The sequence below is a fragment of the Hippoglossus hippoglossus genome, chromosome 24, assembly GCF_009819705.1.
Source record: "Hippoglossus hippoglossus isolate fHipHip1 chromosome 24, fHipHip1.pri, whole genome shotgun sequence".
NCBI lineage: Eukaryota > Metazoa > Chordata > Actinopteri > Pleuronectiformes > Pleuronectidae > Hippoglossus > Hippoglossus hippoglossus.
In genome coordinates this window covers 440001-456900 of record NC_047174.1, presented here as the reverse complement: position 1 = coordinate 456900, position 16900 = coordinate 440001, and the positions used below count along the sequence as shown (strand labels likewise).

The 16900-nt window shown below is 47.5% G+C and overlaps 1 protein-coding gene across 2 annotated transcripts; it reads left to right on the top strand.

Annotated features, from left to right (window-relative positions):
- The first annotated feature begins 500 nt into the window (after window positions 1-500).
- Window positions 501-14353, top strand: LOC117758695 (T-lymphoma invasion and metastasis-inducing protein 2). Of its 2 annotated transcripts, none has more exons than XM_034580580.1 (23): window positions 501-971; window positions 1733-2845; window positions 3266-3692; window positions 4461-4636; window positions 5376-5600; window positions 6014-6199; window positions 6330-6467; window positions 7785-7850; window positions 8055-8127; window positions 8230-8319; window positions 8623-8841; window positions 8983-9029; window positions 9982-10170; window positions 10887-10955; window positions 11027-11152; window positions 11508-11616; window positions 11743-11922; window positions 12177-12295; window positions 12377-12485; window positions 12667-12725; window positions 13432-13522; window positions 13602-13689; window positions 13773-14353. In XM_034580580.1, exons 2-23 carry the CDS (start codon window positions 1739-1741, stop codon window positions 14299-14301), a joined length of 4422 nt encoding a protein of 1473 aa, XP_034436471.1. In that variant the 5' UTR covers window positions 501-971; window positions 1733-1738; the 3' UTR covers window positions 14302-14353. The 2 variants fall into 2 exon arrangements, with proteins under 2 accessions (XP_034436471.1, XP_034436470.1); XM_034580579.1 differs by having other exon boundaries at window positions 8968-9029.
- The last annotated feature ends 2547 nt before the right edge of the window (window positions 14354-16900 follow it).

Here is a 16900-nt window from a genome sequence, read left to right as displayed (position 1 = left end):
CTGTGAAACACAAACTCTGGAGAAGCTCTGGAGACGATTCTCTGGATTGACCTGCTGGTCTGAAACCAGCTTCAGTGAAACAGGTCAAAGGTACATTGTGTTACTCCCCCCCCCACACACACACACACACCTCCCCCCCCACACACACCCCCATTCCTCAGCTCTGACCTGTGGGACAGGATGGGCGTCGCCGCGCTCTCTCTTAAAAAACCCTCCAGTCTTTGAGTGAACTTTGACCTCTCAGGAAATGAGTGCTCGCCTCAGCCTCTGAGCTCCACACGGTTCTGGAGACGACGTCTGGATTCGTAATTATTTGTGATCATGTTCAACATATTATGGTTTTTAGTAAAACTACAAGGAAAGAGTTGAGGTCATGATCTGATCACAGGTTCTGGAAAAGTTCTGGAATGAAACATCAGGACAGAAATTCACTCACAGGGTCGGGAATCATTCAACTCAACTAGAACAAGTTGTTGAATGTTCCTGAACAAACATCTGGACTCAGACTCGTCTCATCATGTCCCAACATTATTACTGATATCAAGCTTCTGGGACACGTCTCTTCGTCAAAGCAAAAACCTGTGATTGGACATTTTCTTAAAATAGCTCCAGTCCAATGATGCTGGATTTAAGAAAAGAGAAAAAACAAAGAGAAAATCGTTCAGAATCCACGAAAACCAAAACAAACAGAAACCAGAGTGAAGTTTGGTTTAAGAAAAAAAACTTCAGCAGAGACGTCATGGAAGAGGCTTTAGGGGAAGTGTGTGGGGGGGGCTACAAAGGGAGGGTCTGTGTGCTGAAGCCCCTCCCTCCCTCTGTTCTCCCCCAACAGATGAGCTGGTGTGAAGAGAGGGGGGCGAGCGCCATAGACAAACACTGGAGGAGAGAGAGAGGGAGCAGCTGGAGGCACAGAGAGGATCAGAGGGAGAGAGAGAGGGAGCAGGACGGACCGAAGACACAAACACAAGAAGGTAAAACTTCTCTTCATATTCCATTTTTATTTTTCTGACTGAATTAGAGTAAAGTTGAATAAAAGCTGCTTCATGTGATGATTTCCTGCGGCGGCTCAGTCCACTCAGGACTTTTCATCTGATGTGTTCGTGTGTGTGTACTGCAGTAGCTGTAGCAGTATTAATACTAGTACTAACAATAGCAGCTGTTGTAGTAACTAGGTAAAGTACTTTTTAAACTCGGGCCTCTTAAGTGTAAAGACGTACGTTACTACAGGAATAAATGAGACTAGACGGACTGGTACTTTGTTGTTGTTTTTGTTGCCATCCTTAAAGTTGACACACCAACCAAGTGGGGCCCCCGGCTGTCAGGGGCACCTCAGGCCGTCTGATTTCAATCATTTTATTTTATTTTACTTTTTAAATTAACATCAAACAGTAAAAAATTCGACCCTCTGTTTGGAAATGACGGAAAACTGGTTGCCATGGAAATGGGTCTGCAGATAGGTGAGCTCGGTTTAAAGTTTAAACACGTCGTCCAGCAAAACTCATAATTGATTAGTTTAAACTTTAAACGAAAGCAACAGGATTCATACACAGAGAGGGGGAGGAACGGGGGGTCAGTGGGGGCTCACTGATCACTTTTGCCCTGAGGCCTTCTGACAGGTTGGTCCAGCCCTGGCGGTAGAACTGATCGTGACCATCGAGGTTGTTGTCTCAACATTTTTATGCGTTAAAGTGAGTTTATTTATGTTTTTTTCTTTGTCTGTCTCTGGCTCCAGGTCGTGATGGGAAACACAGACAGTCACACCAGCTTCGTCTCTGCCGCCAAACCCTCCTGCTCGCTCAGGTCCTCGTCCAGGAAGGAGGAGGCGCCGTCAGCTCGCAGCTGGTGGAGGAGCAGCCATGGCGGCTGTAGGAGCCGTGGGAGGAGCTGTCAGAACCAGAACTCCTCCTGGCGTTACGAACATGGACCCAGAGGAGGCTCCAGGCTGAGAGCTGCGTCTCCTCAGAGGCACAGCAGGGGGGGCTGCAGGAGTCAGTTTGGATACCCGGAGAACGGCGGAGAGGGTAACGGAATCAGTGGCGAGCGGACGTCTCTGGAGAGTGGCGGCAGCCCCAAAGTGCTGCTCAGCAAAGATGGCAGCATGAGGGTGGAGTTCACCAACAGCAGGGTCGACGCCATGGAGCCGCAGGGGTTAACCGGCCTCCCCGCCATCTCCACCACAGCTGCCTCCTCAGTTGCCGAACCCCTCCTCCGCACCAGTAAGGGCAGCTCGCTCAGCTCTGACGGCTCCTGGTACGACTCGCCATGGGGGGGCAGTGCTGAGCTGGCGGACAATGTGTTTGTTTGCGGGCAGATCGTGGATAACACCACCTACTCCTCTACCCGCACAGAAGTGTCCTCCACCGGTGTCTTCAACACCTTCTTCTCGGCTCAGGTAGAGGACGTCTCACCTGGATTTAACTCCACCCTCCTCTTCCCCGCCGCAGGTTACAACACCTGCTCCTCTCGCCAGACAGAGGACAGCGGCATCGGTGACTCAGTGATCCTGCAGCCGGACCTGAGAGACTTCAGCCTGGTTTCATCCCCGGCTGCGTCACTGGACAGCGTTTACAGCAGCCACAACACGCTGCCTGCCTTCCCCACGGCACCAGACCCCCCACGGACCGCCTCCTCCTCGACGCTGCTGGATGACATCATTCAGGAGGAGGAGGGTGCAGGTGGGGGGGTGGAGCAGCGGTTCTCCTCCCTCACGCTGCCTTGCCGCAGGGCCGAGTCCATCAGCACCGCCCCTGCCACCGGGAACAATCGCAAAGATTTCCTGAAGAGCAGAATCAGACAACTGAGCGACTGGACAGGAAGTCTGAGCAGGAAGAAGAGACGGATCCAGGTAAGAACTTTAAAAACAAAGGATGGATTGTAAAAACACATTTGTTAATGTCATAATTACAAAATATTTCTTTGTTTTAAGAGTTTTATAAAACTGTTTGAATATGCTAATTCGGTATAAGCTCATTAAAATGTACTAATTAACAAAAAGACCAGAAAAGTAAAGGTAAAATAAAGTTAAACAAGTTTAAACTAAATTAAAATAAATTCAAATAAAGTTCATTAAAGTACTGTTCCACCTAAATGAATCCAAGCAGAACCACTGGTGCTTTTATTCTGAAACACCTCACTCATCTCATGCAGGAAGTATTGAAGCTTCCTGTCAAAAAATGGTCGCTCAACAAGTTAGCTTTAAGAAGTTAGCTGTTAGCATATATATATTTTTAAATATATCTGAAACATTTTGTGTGATTCTCGTCAGGAGCCCAGTGATGTTTTCATCAACGGGCTGAACTGTGAGCTGGTCGGTCGCAGCGCGGCATCGACCTCCGACCTCCTCCACCCTCACTGTGGCTCCAGAGGCCTGAACCACATCAGCGACGCCCAGCGACAGAACATCTATGAGAACTTCATGCAGGAGCTGGAGACGAGCTGCAGCGGTGCAGCCGACCAGGCGGAGCTGTCGGAGGAAGAAGAGGAGCAGGAGGATGAGCAGGAGGAGGAGGACATGGATGGAGGGCTAGAGTTGGGAGGAATAGAGCAGCTGGACGTCTTGTTTGAGAAGGAGCAGGGCGTGGTGCGACGGGCCGGATGGCTTTTCTTCAAAGCTCTCATTACTGTCAACAAGGACGGGAAGCTGGAGCTGGTCGCACGCCGCAGGTGGAGGCATTACTGGGTCACACTGAAAGGTACGCCCGCTACCTCCATGACCAACGACTTGAAGACCAATGACCTGAAGACCAATGACCTGAAGACCAATGACCTGAAGACCAACGACCTGACGACCAACGACCTGACGACCAATGACCTGAAGACCAATGACCTGAAGACCAATGACCTGAAGACCAATGACCTGAAGACCAATGACCTGACGACCAATGACCTTAAGACCAATGACCTTAAGACCAATGACCTTAAGACCAATGACCTGAAGACCAATGACCTTAAGACCAATGACCTGACGACCAATGACCTGACGGCCAATGACCTGACGGCCAATGACCTGACGGCCAACGACCTGACGACCAACGACCTGACGACCAATGACCTGACGGCCAATGACCTGACGGCCAACGACCTTAAGACCAATGACCTGACGACCAATGACTTGAAGACCAATGACCTGAAGACCAACGACCTGAAGACCAATGACCTGAAGACCAATGACCTGAAGACCAACGACCTGACGACCAACGACCTGAAGACCAATGACCTGAAGACCAATGACCTGACGGCCAATGACCTGAAGACCAATGACCTGACGACCAACGGCCTGAAGACCAATGACCTGAAGACCAACGACCTGACGACCAACGACCTGACGACCAACGACCTGAAGACCAATGACCTGAAGACCAACGACCTGACGACCAATGACTTGATGTATTAACAACAGGAAGCTGTCACATGGTAAAGAACCACATGTCCGTCCATGACATCAAACCCTCTCTGCTCAGGTTGCACTCTGCTGCTTCATGAGACGTACGGGAGGAGCGGCGGTACCGAGCGGGACCTTTCTCCTCGTTACGCTCTGCTGGCCGACGACAGCATCGTCCAGGCCGTCCCCGAACATCCCAAGAAGGAACACGTCTTCTGTCTCAGCAACTCGTATGGAGACGTTTACCTGTTCCAGGTGAGGGAACCTGTTCTTTATCGATATTGTTCTACACTGTTCTGCAATCCTCTGTTTTCAGTCCCAGGGCGCTGGGGTGAGGATGACAAGGTGGGGAGGAGCTGCAGAAGGGGGTGAAAGTCCTCGAATGGGAATCCGACACCCGGCTAATTACTGCAACAAATGTTCCTCTTTACCACAATGACCCATACGGACGGGCCGGTTTATCCCCGGACACGTTTCCCTCCTGTGAGCGTGACGAGCTCCTCTCACGACTCCCTGGTTTTACTCCAGCGCAGATCTCAGCAGACGTTTCCCATCTTTAACGCTCGTTAGTGAGGAGAGTTCATGACCTCGTAACTGTGAGCTTCACATTTTTCATGGTGACGTTTGAAGATGAATAATTTCTGATGTTCACTGAGAAGCTTCTTGATGATGTTGTGAACTATAAGTTCTTTATGTTTGTTGACTGAAGAGATCAAGTGAGGATTCAGTGGGTGTGTCCAGGTGCAAATACGAGGTTGTGCAGCTATAAATGTTGATGCTGCAAAGAATTGTGGGACGGCATTTTCTCCTTTCCTTTCAAAAAAGAATTTTAATCTGGATGAACAGAAACTGAGACTTGAGGAAACGATGACGCAGACGTTCTCTTCCTGATTGGTTCTTATCAGTCACATGACTCGACACTTCCTGTCAGTAACTGTTCCAGCTCGTCGTATTTGAACTTAAAGATAAACTAATTGTGTTTTGACTCTTCCAGGCGACCAACCAGACGGAGCTGGAGAACTGGGTGACCTCCATCCACTCTGCCGGCGCCTCCCTGCTGGCGAGGCGTCAGGGGAAGGAGGACACGCTGCGCCTCCTGCGGTGCCGGAGCCGCTCGCTGCTGCACAAGATCGACATGGACGGAAAGATGAAGAAGATGGCGGAGCTGCAGCTGTCCGTCATCAAGGAGCAGAAGAACAGGAAGGCCGTGGAGAGCCAGGTCAGTGCCGGCAGGAGTCCGACGCCAACATCTTACATCGACAGTCGACCAGAGCGTCTTTCCTCCGTGTGAAGTTACAGCTCAGTCACGTCCAGGGTCCAACACTTGGAGGCGCTGCTCCAACACTAAATAGCCCAGTTCACCCACCAGCATGGGGCTGAACAACTTAACGTAAAGAGTCGAATGATTCGGAAACAATTTAAATCTCTTCTCTGACATAAACGTTTCCAGTTACGTGCACACGTATCGATGCTACGCTCGTTTTTTGAGGTTAATCAGGATGTCCAGTTATTTTCGCCTCCTGTTCAGCTTGCGTTAAATATACAAAGTGACCAACGACGATCTGCAGAAGTAATAGATTACATATGAGTTACTGGCAGACACACAATCAATGATCATATCGCACTTTTCAGATCAAGCAGTGGGAGCAGAACCTGGAAAAACTGAACCTGGATCTGTTCAGGCTCAAGTGCTACCTCTCCAGTCTGCAGGGCGACGAGCTCCCGAACCCAAAGAGCCTCCTCGCCATCGCCAGCCGGCCCTCCAAGAGCCTGCTGGGACGCCTTGGAGTTTTCTCCGTGTCCTCGTTCCACGCCCTGGTGAGAAATGTGGTTGGTTCTGTGTCAGAAGAATTCAGGGGAGCTTGAATACGATGTGTCATCTCGCCACCGGACGAGTAAAGACACGACCTCTGTGTGTTTGTGATGCATCGCTCCTCTTCCTCCTCAGGTGTGCAGCAGAGACGAGGTGACGTTACGACGGCGTTGTCGGTCTCTGTCGGGGGGAAACAACCGGTGGAGGGGGCTGCCGTCCTCTCTGAAGGCTCTGGACGGGCTGAACAGAAGCAGCAGTCCCTCAACGTCCCAGGTAATAGACCGCACCGCCAGCCTGTCAAGCACAAAGGAAACAAAACAAAAACATCACACACACTCGTGAATACAGTTACATTATAATTACGTTAAATCATTTGAATCATGGTTCCATCAACACGTTCACTCGCCTGGAGCCCTCAAACTCCCTGGAACCGCCCCTGGTCGGTGTTGATGAAGATGATGAAGATGACGAAGTGTTTACTCGGTGGTCCTCAGACTCCAGTCTGACTGCAGCTCCTTCACAAACCTGTAATTTCAGCTCAGTCCATCATTTGGTCTCATTTTGGTTTGGACCCAGGACAGATTTTTAGTTTTTAATGAAGTTTAAATGTAGAGTGTGAGGACGTATTTTTAGTTTGGTCCTGAACGTCTCTGACTCTGTGTCTGAGGTTTCTGCTTCTGCTCCGAGGTTCACTCTCTCACTCTCTCACTCTCTCGCTCTCTCACTCTCTCACTCTCTCTCACTCTCTCACTCTCTCTTTTACTCCTCTCTCTGGGCCAGAGGGGCGGGGTTAACAGGCGAGGGGCGGAGTTAACAGGCCGGTCTCTTTACCTGTGACTTCATCTGTGGAAGATTTTTAAAAAAAAACTCACAAAAAGAAATAAATTGAAATACAAAACTGTCAAAATCTCATCTTTACGCATTTCACTCCGACTGTAGAGAACATGATGAAATCAGATCATCTGTCGCCCTTTGACCTCGGAGGAGAACCCGTCTGCTGGACGCACAGCTGTTCCGGGGGGGGGGGGGGGGGGGGGGGTTGAGGATTAAAAGCTTCAATAGCCTTTTATTTCCCAGAATTCCTTTGTCCCTTAGTGTTAATCCACAGAGGCAGAAAATGACCCTCCCACCTCCTGCGGTCACATGACCCCTCCTCCTTTCTTCTGCTCCTCTTTTACCCTCCCTCCCTCCCTCCCTCCCTTCCTTCCTTCCTTCCTTCCTCTCAACATGATGCCTCCTCGCTCCGTCTCCTCTGTCCTGCTGCTTCATCTGACTTTCATTCACATCTTTTCTCTCTGTCCTCCGTCCTCTGTCCTCTGTCCTCTGTCCTCCGTCCTCCGTCCTCTGTTCTTTCTCTTTTCTCTTTTCTTGTCTCCCTCTTTAAGTCGGAATCTTCACTTTCATCTTGTTTTAACGATCGGACGCTAACGAAGCTCCTGTTGCTTAGAAACAGAACCTGCGTGTGTTTCATCTATAAAACAAACTCAAACGTGATTTAGATTTTTTTAAATAAAAAAACAAAATTAGTTTTAGTATTAGTTTTGACTTTAGAATAAATGTGACATAAAGAACAAACTGTTTCCTCTTCAGAGACTGGACTGTGAGTACAAACAGGGGGAGGTGCTGCCCTCTGCAGGACGTCCTGCAGCTGTACAGGTGTGTTCACTGACCTGCTCAACTTGAACTGATCACTAATATTAGTTATTAATAATCATCATCATTTAGAAAAATAATACATATCATTATTTATTATATAATAAACGTGTGTTTTATTTCTTATGTTTTAAACATAAAGTTTGACTCAAATGTGAGTGAATGAATCTGTGATAAGTGATGAAGACGACTTGTCTCTGTCTCCAGATGTGTGATGAAGGTTCCGTCCTCGGCAGCTTCTCGCTGCACATCTGTCGAGGCGACGCTGGACGAGACTTCGGTGAGAGAAACACTAGCTTTCCTTTCATTTCTTTTTGTCATGTTGAAGTTCTGATACGTTGGAATATCCTCGTTAACGTCCTGTTCCCTCGTGACCCGTCAGGCTTTGTGGTCACGGGACACTTGGACGGCGCCGGGAAGAGTCACGTGCACGTCAGCGAGGTGGATCCGCTGGGACTCTCCGCCAGAGAAGGTTCGACATCTGGGTCTCGTGTCTCTGATTTGCATTTGAAGGGGGTTCTGGGAAATTTACAGATTGTGCGATTTCTGATCCGTTCTGAAAACAAAGATGTGATGAATTAGTGTGGATTTGTTGTCCAGCAGGGGGCAGTCACGAGCCTCCAGCTCTGGTTTACGGCCTCCATCTTTAATTCAAGTAAAGAATCACAGTGGTTTGGTCTGTGGAGGATCCGGAGCTCGTGTTTCACGCTTCAGTTTCTTCTTGTCTCAACTGTAATGATCCCGATTTACACTTCCACCTCCTGTTTCCCATCAGGCCTCAGGGCCGGAGACGAGGTGCTGGCGGTGAACGGGGCGTCTGTGTCCGGACTAGACCTGGACCTGATGCAGAGTCTCTTCAGCCACCAGAAGCTCCAGCTGCTGCTGAGGAGGGACGAGTCACCTGAGGGGGAACCCGCCGCCGCGTGGCCTGAACCCGGTGAACCTGCAGGCCCCTGGGAGCCCGCGGCCCCTGACCTCCACACCTGGACCACAGGTACGACGAACACAGACTGATTTTTCTTTTAATGCAGCTTTTCAAAACAAACCAGTAAAATCTTTCCTCTGGTATTTTATTTATATCTGAATTATATTTGTGTAAATGGTTGCGACCCTTTCACAGATGTTTTGTCTCCAGGCGCCGTCCTTCCTCCCGTGTTTGATGACGCTGACCCGACAGGACAAGTGAGTCAAGTTTTCCTCGATACTCTGTAGAGGCGCACTTCTGCCTCTTGTGGCCGATATGGGTATTACAACAGTAAAATCCTGGTTGTACTTGAGAAAGATCTAAACTCAAATCGATCACCACGTCTTTTTCTCCTGTCTCTCCGAGCTTCCGTGCAGGAGTTTGTAAAGTCTATATAAAAACATATAAAGCAGAAGTTACTGTCTTTCCTCCGCACGCCCGTCTGCAGGAATCCTCTCCCACAATCCTCTGCTCCTCCTTCCTGATGCTCAGACACCCTCAGTGTCACATGACTTAATCCGGGCTTACACCTCCAGGAGTGTGTGGAGTGTTTGTGTAAAGTCGGAGCAGGATTAATGGCTTCCACCCGTACCACCACAGAGAACTCGTAGATGTTGTTCCTGACCAGCGGCTGCAGGAGGCGACCTCTGACCCCAGCCGGGGCGACCCCGTCGTCCCACTCCCTCGCCATGGGAGCTCTGTGCTGGGTGCTGCCGCAGGAGGAGGATGTGGAGGAGCAGGAGGATGGAGGGGAGGGGCTCCGCGGGGTGACGGCCTGCTGCCTGAGCTGCCGGCGTCCGGCCGACGGCCTCGTGCTGCTGGTAAACAGAGTCAGAGCGATGCTGGAGGTTGTTGTTCAGCAGACGTCAGCGCTGCTGCTTCAGGCTGCGATGAACACGTTACTTTCATCATGTGATGGTGGAGAAACATTTCACTTGGTTTCTTTCTGTTCATGTTGACGTATTTATTAAATCATTCAATCTAAACTCTGGAGCTGTGAATCTGAAGCACCGCGTCCTCAGAGCTTCTGATGAATGTGGCGACTGTTGGGACCTCAGAACGCTGTGTTCACGCCACGATTCCTGTTTCCTGTTCGCTCAGGTTCTTTTTGGGTTTAACTGGAATCTGAAACGTTGCTAATCACAGATTTTTAATATGTGCTCCCGACAGAACATGGAGCGGGTTTATTCTCTGTACCAGACCTTCCCAGAAGGCCGAGCTGCAGACGCCGATGTTCCCAAGAACCCATACAGCAGAGAGGTCACCCTGCAGCCGGCGAGCCCCGCCCACCTGAGCGTGTGCCAGCATCTGTGTAAAGTCATCCAGGAGCTGGTCGACACCGAGAAGTCCTACGTCAAGGTCAGTCACATGATGTATAAACTCTGCTGTGGAAAGATCAGTGTCACGTCAGGAACATGTCAGGAACACGTCAGGAACACGTCAGGAACACGTCAGGAACACGTCAGGAACACGGCAGGAACACGGCAGGAACACGTCAGGAACACGGCAGGAACATGTCAGGAACACGGCAGGAACACGTCAGGAACACGTCAGGAACACGGCAGGAACACGTCAAGAACACGTCAAGAACACGTCAGGAACACGTCAGGAACACGTCAGGAACACGTCAGGAACATGTCAGGAACATATCAGGAACACGTCAGGAACACGTCAGGAACACGTCAGGAACATGTCAGGAACACGTCAGGAACACGTCAGGAACATGTCAGGAACACGTCAGGAACATGTCAAGAACACGTCAGGAACATGTCAGGAACACGTCAGGAGCACGTCAGGAGCTTTAGACTTAACAGTTTCAGAAACAATGGTTTTATATTCACTATTTATCATAATATATAAACTTACATCATTTTATGTCAAATGTCAAGTTCTGAAATTGAACTTTATCAAAGTGGAAAGTAAAATGAAACTTTTCATCACATTCAGGTGTAAAAACATAATGTTTGTTCATGTTTCTTTGAAATGTTGATATTTGAACTATTACCCGGTTCGTTCACTCAGGTGAAATAAGAAACGAGGTATTTGATTTAATGTGGTTGACGTGTGTCCTTCAGGATCTGGTCTGTCTGTTGGACGTCTACCTGACGCCGCTGCAGACGGAGACTTTCCTCAGCAAAGCAGAGGTACGTAAAAACCACTGACCGTCTGTGAACGGCCGTGGGGTTGTCTTGACGACGGTGTCTGTGTCCGTCAGATGGAGGCGCTGTTCGGGAGCCTGCCTCAGATGTTGGACTTTCAGAGAGTTTTCCTTCAGACTCTGGAGGAGAAAATCTCCTCGTGTCCGAACCTGAGTCACCTGGAAACACCTGAACAGTTCAAGGTAACGAGTTCCTGCTCCTCCTTTCCCCACGTTATTATTTTAATAATTGTTTTTGTAGCTTTGACTTTTTATTAATAAACCTTTTTGTAAATGTGTTTTATTATTTTAAAATCAAACCTCATTATTATTCACATCATTTATTTATTTATTTACATCATTTAATTTCTATTTTGTTTTACTATTTATTTTTAACTTCCTTTCTTAAATGTGTTTTATTATTTAAACTGTTATTAAGATTTTATTTTGTAAAATAAAACATATTATTCCTAAATGGTGAAAGTTTATCATTATTACTTTTAAATTGATGTTTAAGTTCATTGATAGTTATTGATCAGACGTTTGACGTCTCTCTCAGAAACTCCTCTTCTCGTTGGGAGGATCTTTTCTTTATTACGCCGACCACTTCAAACTCTACAGCGGCTTCTGTGCCAATCACATCAAAGTACAGAAGGTTCTGGAACGAGGTGACAACCAATCACAGCACTTCAATTAACTTCATTAACTTTGTTCATCAGACACATCCAAGTTACTGATGTGTGTGTGTGTGTGTGTGTGTGTGTGTGTGTGTGTGTGTGTGTGTGTGTGTCCAGCGAAAACAGACAGAGCCTTCAAACACTTCTTAGAGACGAGGAATCCGACCAATCAGCACTCTTCCTGTCTGGAGTCGTACCTGATCAAACCTGTTCAAAGGGTCCTGAAGTATCCACTGCTGCTCCGAGAGCTGGTGACCCTCACCCCCCCCGAGAGCCCCGAGCACACACACCTGACAGGTACACACACACCTGACAGGTACACACACACCTGACAGGTACACACACACCTGAGAGGTACACACACACTGGACAGGTACACACACCTGAGAGGTACACACACACCTGAGAGGTACACACACACCTGACAGGTACACACACACCTGAGAGGCACACACACACACACACACGTGTGTGACTGTCAGACAGTCACACACGTGTGTGTGTGACTGTCTGACAGTCAGTAACTGTAGTGTCTCCTGTCGTCCAATCAGAGGCTCTGAGGGCGATGGAGAAGGTGGCGAGTCACATTAACGAGATGCAGAAGATCTACGAGGACTACGGCTGCGTGTTCGATCAGCTGACTGCGGAACAGGGCGGAGCCGACACACAGGTGATGAAACGTCACATGATCACATGTTTACCTTGGTGATGAGTTCAAATGTGAAAGACGCTGAAGGTTCGTGTGTCGCAGGTGACGGACGTGTCTATGGGAGAGTTTCTGATCCACTCAGCCGTCGTCTGGTTGAATCCTCTTCCCTGTGTGGGTCGAGTGAGGAGAGACCCACAACTCACACTGTTCGGTGAGCACAGCACAACACACTGACAACACAACACAACACACTGATCACACAACTACAACACAACAAACTAAACAATGGTTCCTCTTGGACTAAACTTTGAGGAAGTGGAAAGTCTGAATGTCTGAAACAAACAAGTTGTGAGTCCCTCAGTTTGATTGTGTGACGTGTTTCTCTTGGTCAGTGTTCAGACGAGCCGTCATCCTGGTTTATCGAGACAACAACAAACTCAAGAAGAGGACGGTGAGTCCAGTGTGTTGCATTTAGTGACACCTAGTGGTCAGGTTGTATGTTACAACAAACTGAACCCCCCTCCCATTTCTAAACATGAAGGAAAATGTACGGTGGCCTTCAGGGGACATGAAACACGAAGGGTCACGTGTCATTTAAATCGTCATCCAGTAAAACTCATCACACATTGTTCTATTCATTCTGAACTATTATAATAGAATTGAATTCATACTCATTCACAGTAAAATGCAGCAGTGAGGATGATTTTGTTTCTTAAGAAAGAAACTAGAAAACGTCGGGTCCATTAATCCTGAGAAGATTCAGGAACAAGGAGAATTTCATCTTCTGACCAAAGAGCTGAGAACTTCTCCCGATGGCTTCAGGTCTGTTTCAGGACGTCACGGATCCAGTTTGGTTCAGAACCAACAAACATTCAGAAGAAGAAAACTGATCCAGTTCATCCTGAACAGCTCAAACTATGAAAACCGGTTCTGAAGGTTTCAGAGTCGCTCGTATTTACTTTTAAACTTGAACCTGTTTCAGATGAAAAGTCCCGACATGATGAGACAGAGCTTTAGTGTTGAGGTGATTTTAAACCAATGACAACATGAAGGTGACCCACTGAACTTTAACAGTGTCTCAGTTTGTGATCGACTCAAGACGACGGAGCAGAAACCGACAGAATCAACTTTAACTCTGCTTTATTCACTTTGGACAGATGAGCTCCCGCTCAGCTGATCTGGACCCCTTCAGGTTCCGCTGGTTAATCCCAGTGTCAGCGGTTCAGGTCAGACCAGCCAACATCACAGGTCAGTGGACTCCCTCTGTGTGTGCGTCCTCCAGCAGGTGGCGCTGTGCTGCAGCTGACAGACTGTGGTGTGTTTTCAGGCTCAGAGAACCCGTGTGTGTGGGAGCTGGTTCACAGCAGGTCGGAGGTGGAGGGACGACCGGAGACCGTGTTTCAGCTCTGCAGCAGGTAAACAGCTGACGCCAACATTGAAAACATTTGAAAGTGTGTCCTGCAGCTCTGAGATCAGATCTGACCTCGTGTTGTTTCAGTGGTTTGGAGACAAAGGCGAGCGTCCTGCGAGCTCTGTCCTCCCTCCTCAAAGAGCGGGGGCCGGCCGGCTCGCTGAGGAGGTCCAGGCTGTCGACGGCTGAGAGGAGCAGCTCCTGGAGGAGGAGGCAGCAGAGGAGTCGTGCCGACGCCCAGAGGACGACTCAGCATCGGCAGCCGGAGGAGAGCAGGTTCATCCTGGGAGAAACCTGCTCGGAGCCGCCGCTGCCCAGCCACGCCTCGGCCGACTCTGCGGGGAAGAGGACCAGACTCTTCTCGCTGACCAGCGAGCTGGAGGCTCAGCTGCAGAGGCTGAACTTCACGGAGGAGGCGGAGCAGCGAGCGACGACTTCCAGTGGCGACCGGAGGACCGCAGAGAAGAGGCGGAGCTCCAGTCTGCAGCGACGCCCCGGAGGAGACGTGTTGGACCTGTTGGAGAGGGACTTCAGTGTTCACAGCATGGCGTCCATGATCAACGAAGACTGTTTCTACGACTTTCAGACATCTGCTGTTCCCACACTACAGGGCTAAAGCTGAACGCTCCCGTCAGGGAGACCAAACTAAACTGAGTCACGTCGTCCTCAACCAATCACACTGAAGGTCTCACACAGAGCATCTGATTGGCCGGGACAAACACCTGCATCTGGAAAAAGCGGAGCCGACAGAGGTGATGAAGAACTCAACATCATTTCAGAGACCAAACATTTTCCAGATCAACTGAACAGAATCATTTAACGATGGAGGAATATTTACATTTTTATCAGGAGTCAGTTTTTAAAAATCTCTCTGTGTAGATTTAACTGATTTTAAAATGTTTTCTCCGACTGATGGATCCAAAAACATTTCTGAAGGATTGGTGTTCAGGACGAATGTTGGACTCTTTATTTTTCTGTTCCTGTTTCTCTCTGTACAGTTTATTTTTTCTCTTGTAGTTTTCCTTGAATCTGAATCTCTGGAGCTGCTGGATCGGAGTCTTTGTAAATCTGAATTATTGTATTTATATATTTTGTGTTTCAGTTTTGTGGCTGCGGATCCAGAAACCACAGGTATTTGGTAATTTATTTTCTTAAATATTTGTGTAAATCTTTTTGTCGACTTGATGAAGTCCAATAAATGAAAAAATATGTAATTAAAAAAGGTTAATTGATCTAAACGTTATGTTTTTGTCTGGATCTCGATGTGAATTGAATCACATACAAACATACGTCTGTTTTTGAACTGCATTCAGAAAGTAGTTAGCCTAGCTTAGCATCAAGGTAGAAAGCTGAGAGGAAAACTTTGCTGAAGACAACGTTTGTACTGAATCGTGAATTTTGTGAAAACTACCTTTAGTTGGAACGTCCCCTGACACCTCTAAATCCAAGATGGCTGCTCCGCACTGTCATAACCGTTGTTGTTTATTAGTTTATAACTTCTGTCTCATTAAATCAGTCGTACACAACATCGTGTTCACAACATCTAACGTTATCAATCTGTAAAATAAAGACGGACGACATGACAGCTCACAAAACTGAAGCCAAATCATCTGGATCGCCCCCTGGTGGCTGGCTGCAGTATAGGTCATAAACCTCCTCCTCCATGTTAGCAGATGGGACATGGACCAAACTAAATAACCATAGTAGACGTTAAATAAATGTTTAAAGATGTTTCTGTCAGTTCAGGTCGTTCTTCTCTCTCTGATGTTTGTTCAAGTGTTTCTGATCAGTTTGGTTTGAATCAGTTATTTGATGATGTAAAAACATGAGACGTGATGATTGACAGCTGGCACTGACTCCTGATTGGTCGAGTGCTTGTGTGGGCGGGGCCTTGATACCACGGCTCCACCCCACGATCACTGACTGCACAGACTCTGACTGTAATGACGTCATCACCACAAGGTGGCAGCGTTCACAGATATTTAGGCTTCATTTCTGGAAGTGGAGACGTGTTGTCATCTTTATTTATGATCTTCTCTGTGTGTGTGTCTGTGTGTGAGTGTGTGTGTGTGTGTGTTTGTGTGTGTATTTCTGTGTGTGTGTGTGTGTGTTTGTGTGTGTGTTTGTCTTTCTCTCTGTGTGTGTGTGTGTGTCTGTGTGTCTGTTTGTGTGTGTCCGTCTGTGTGTGTGTCTGTGTGTTTTTCTTTCTGTGTGTGTGTGTGTGTCTGTGTTTTTCTTTCTGTGTGTGTGTGTGTGTCTGTGTGTCTGTTTGTGTGTGTGTCTGTGTGTTTTTCTTTCTGTGTGTGTGTCTGTGTGTGTGTCCACTCTAACCGTAGATCACATCGCTCTCTGCTGGTGAGTTTAACATTTTCTAGTTTCTCTTTGTGTATTTACATATTTAAACTCTCAGATCTTTTAAAAGCACAAAAGGCTGAATTCAGTTGTGACTCTAAATAATAATATTGATAATGAAGAGAGACAGATCCTGAATATTCAGATAATATAAGTTACTGTAATAAACTAGTTTAGTGTCAGTTGTGTGTCACAGCTGAACAACGTAAGGACACAAAGAGACATTAAACAGAAATGATTCAAAATTATATTAAACGTTGAATCATTTTATGACCTAACAATTCAAATATTAACCTTGAGAATTTATTCTTGTAAACTTTAAATCCACAGCGATCGTTAGAAGGGACCTCGAGTTCAGCCAAAACTATTTTTAAGTTTTAAATTTAAATTAATGTTCCTCTTGGTTTATCTCCTCGTGTTAAAATCAGAACAGAAAAAATAAGTCACAGATCAAAAAACGAAAAAATAGAAACACTGAATACAGACCTCAATGTGTGTGTGTGTTCCTGTACTTGTATCTTTGTGAGGACCTGTGTGTGTGTGTGTGTGTGTGTGTGTGTGTGTGTGTGTGTGTGTGTGTGTGTGTGTGTGTGTGTGTGTGTGTGTGTGTGTGTGTGTGTGTGTGTTCAGCTGAGATAAAGCACTTCATTTAAATCCCGTCTCAGCTGATTGATGGTTAACAGTCTCGGGGGATTTTTCTGCCAAATGAGCTTTGATTCAAAACCATTATATTTGAGTCTTTGGGGTCAAAGGTCGAAGTGTTTGCTTTAATGTGAAGCTCGTTTCTGACTCCGTGGATTAAAGAGCCAAGAATCTATATAAAATACACAGTCACTGATCATCTTTATATACAGTATATATAT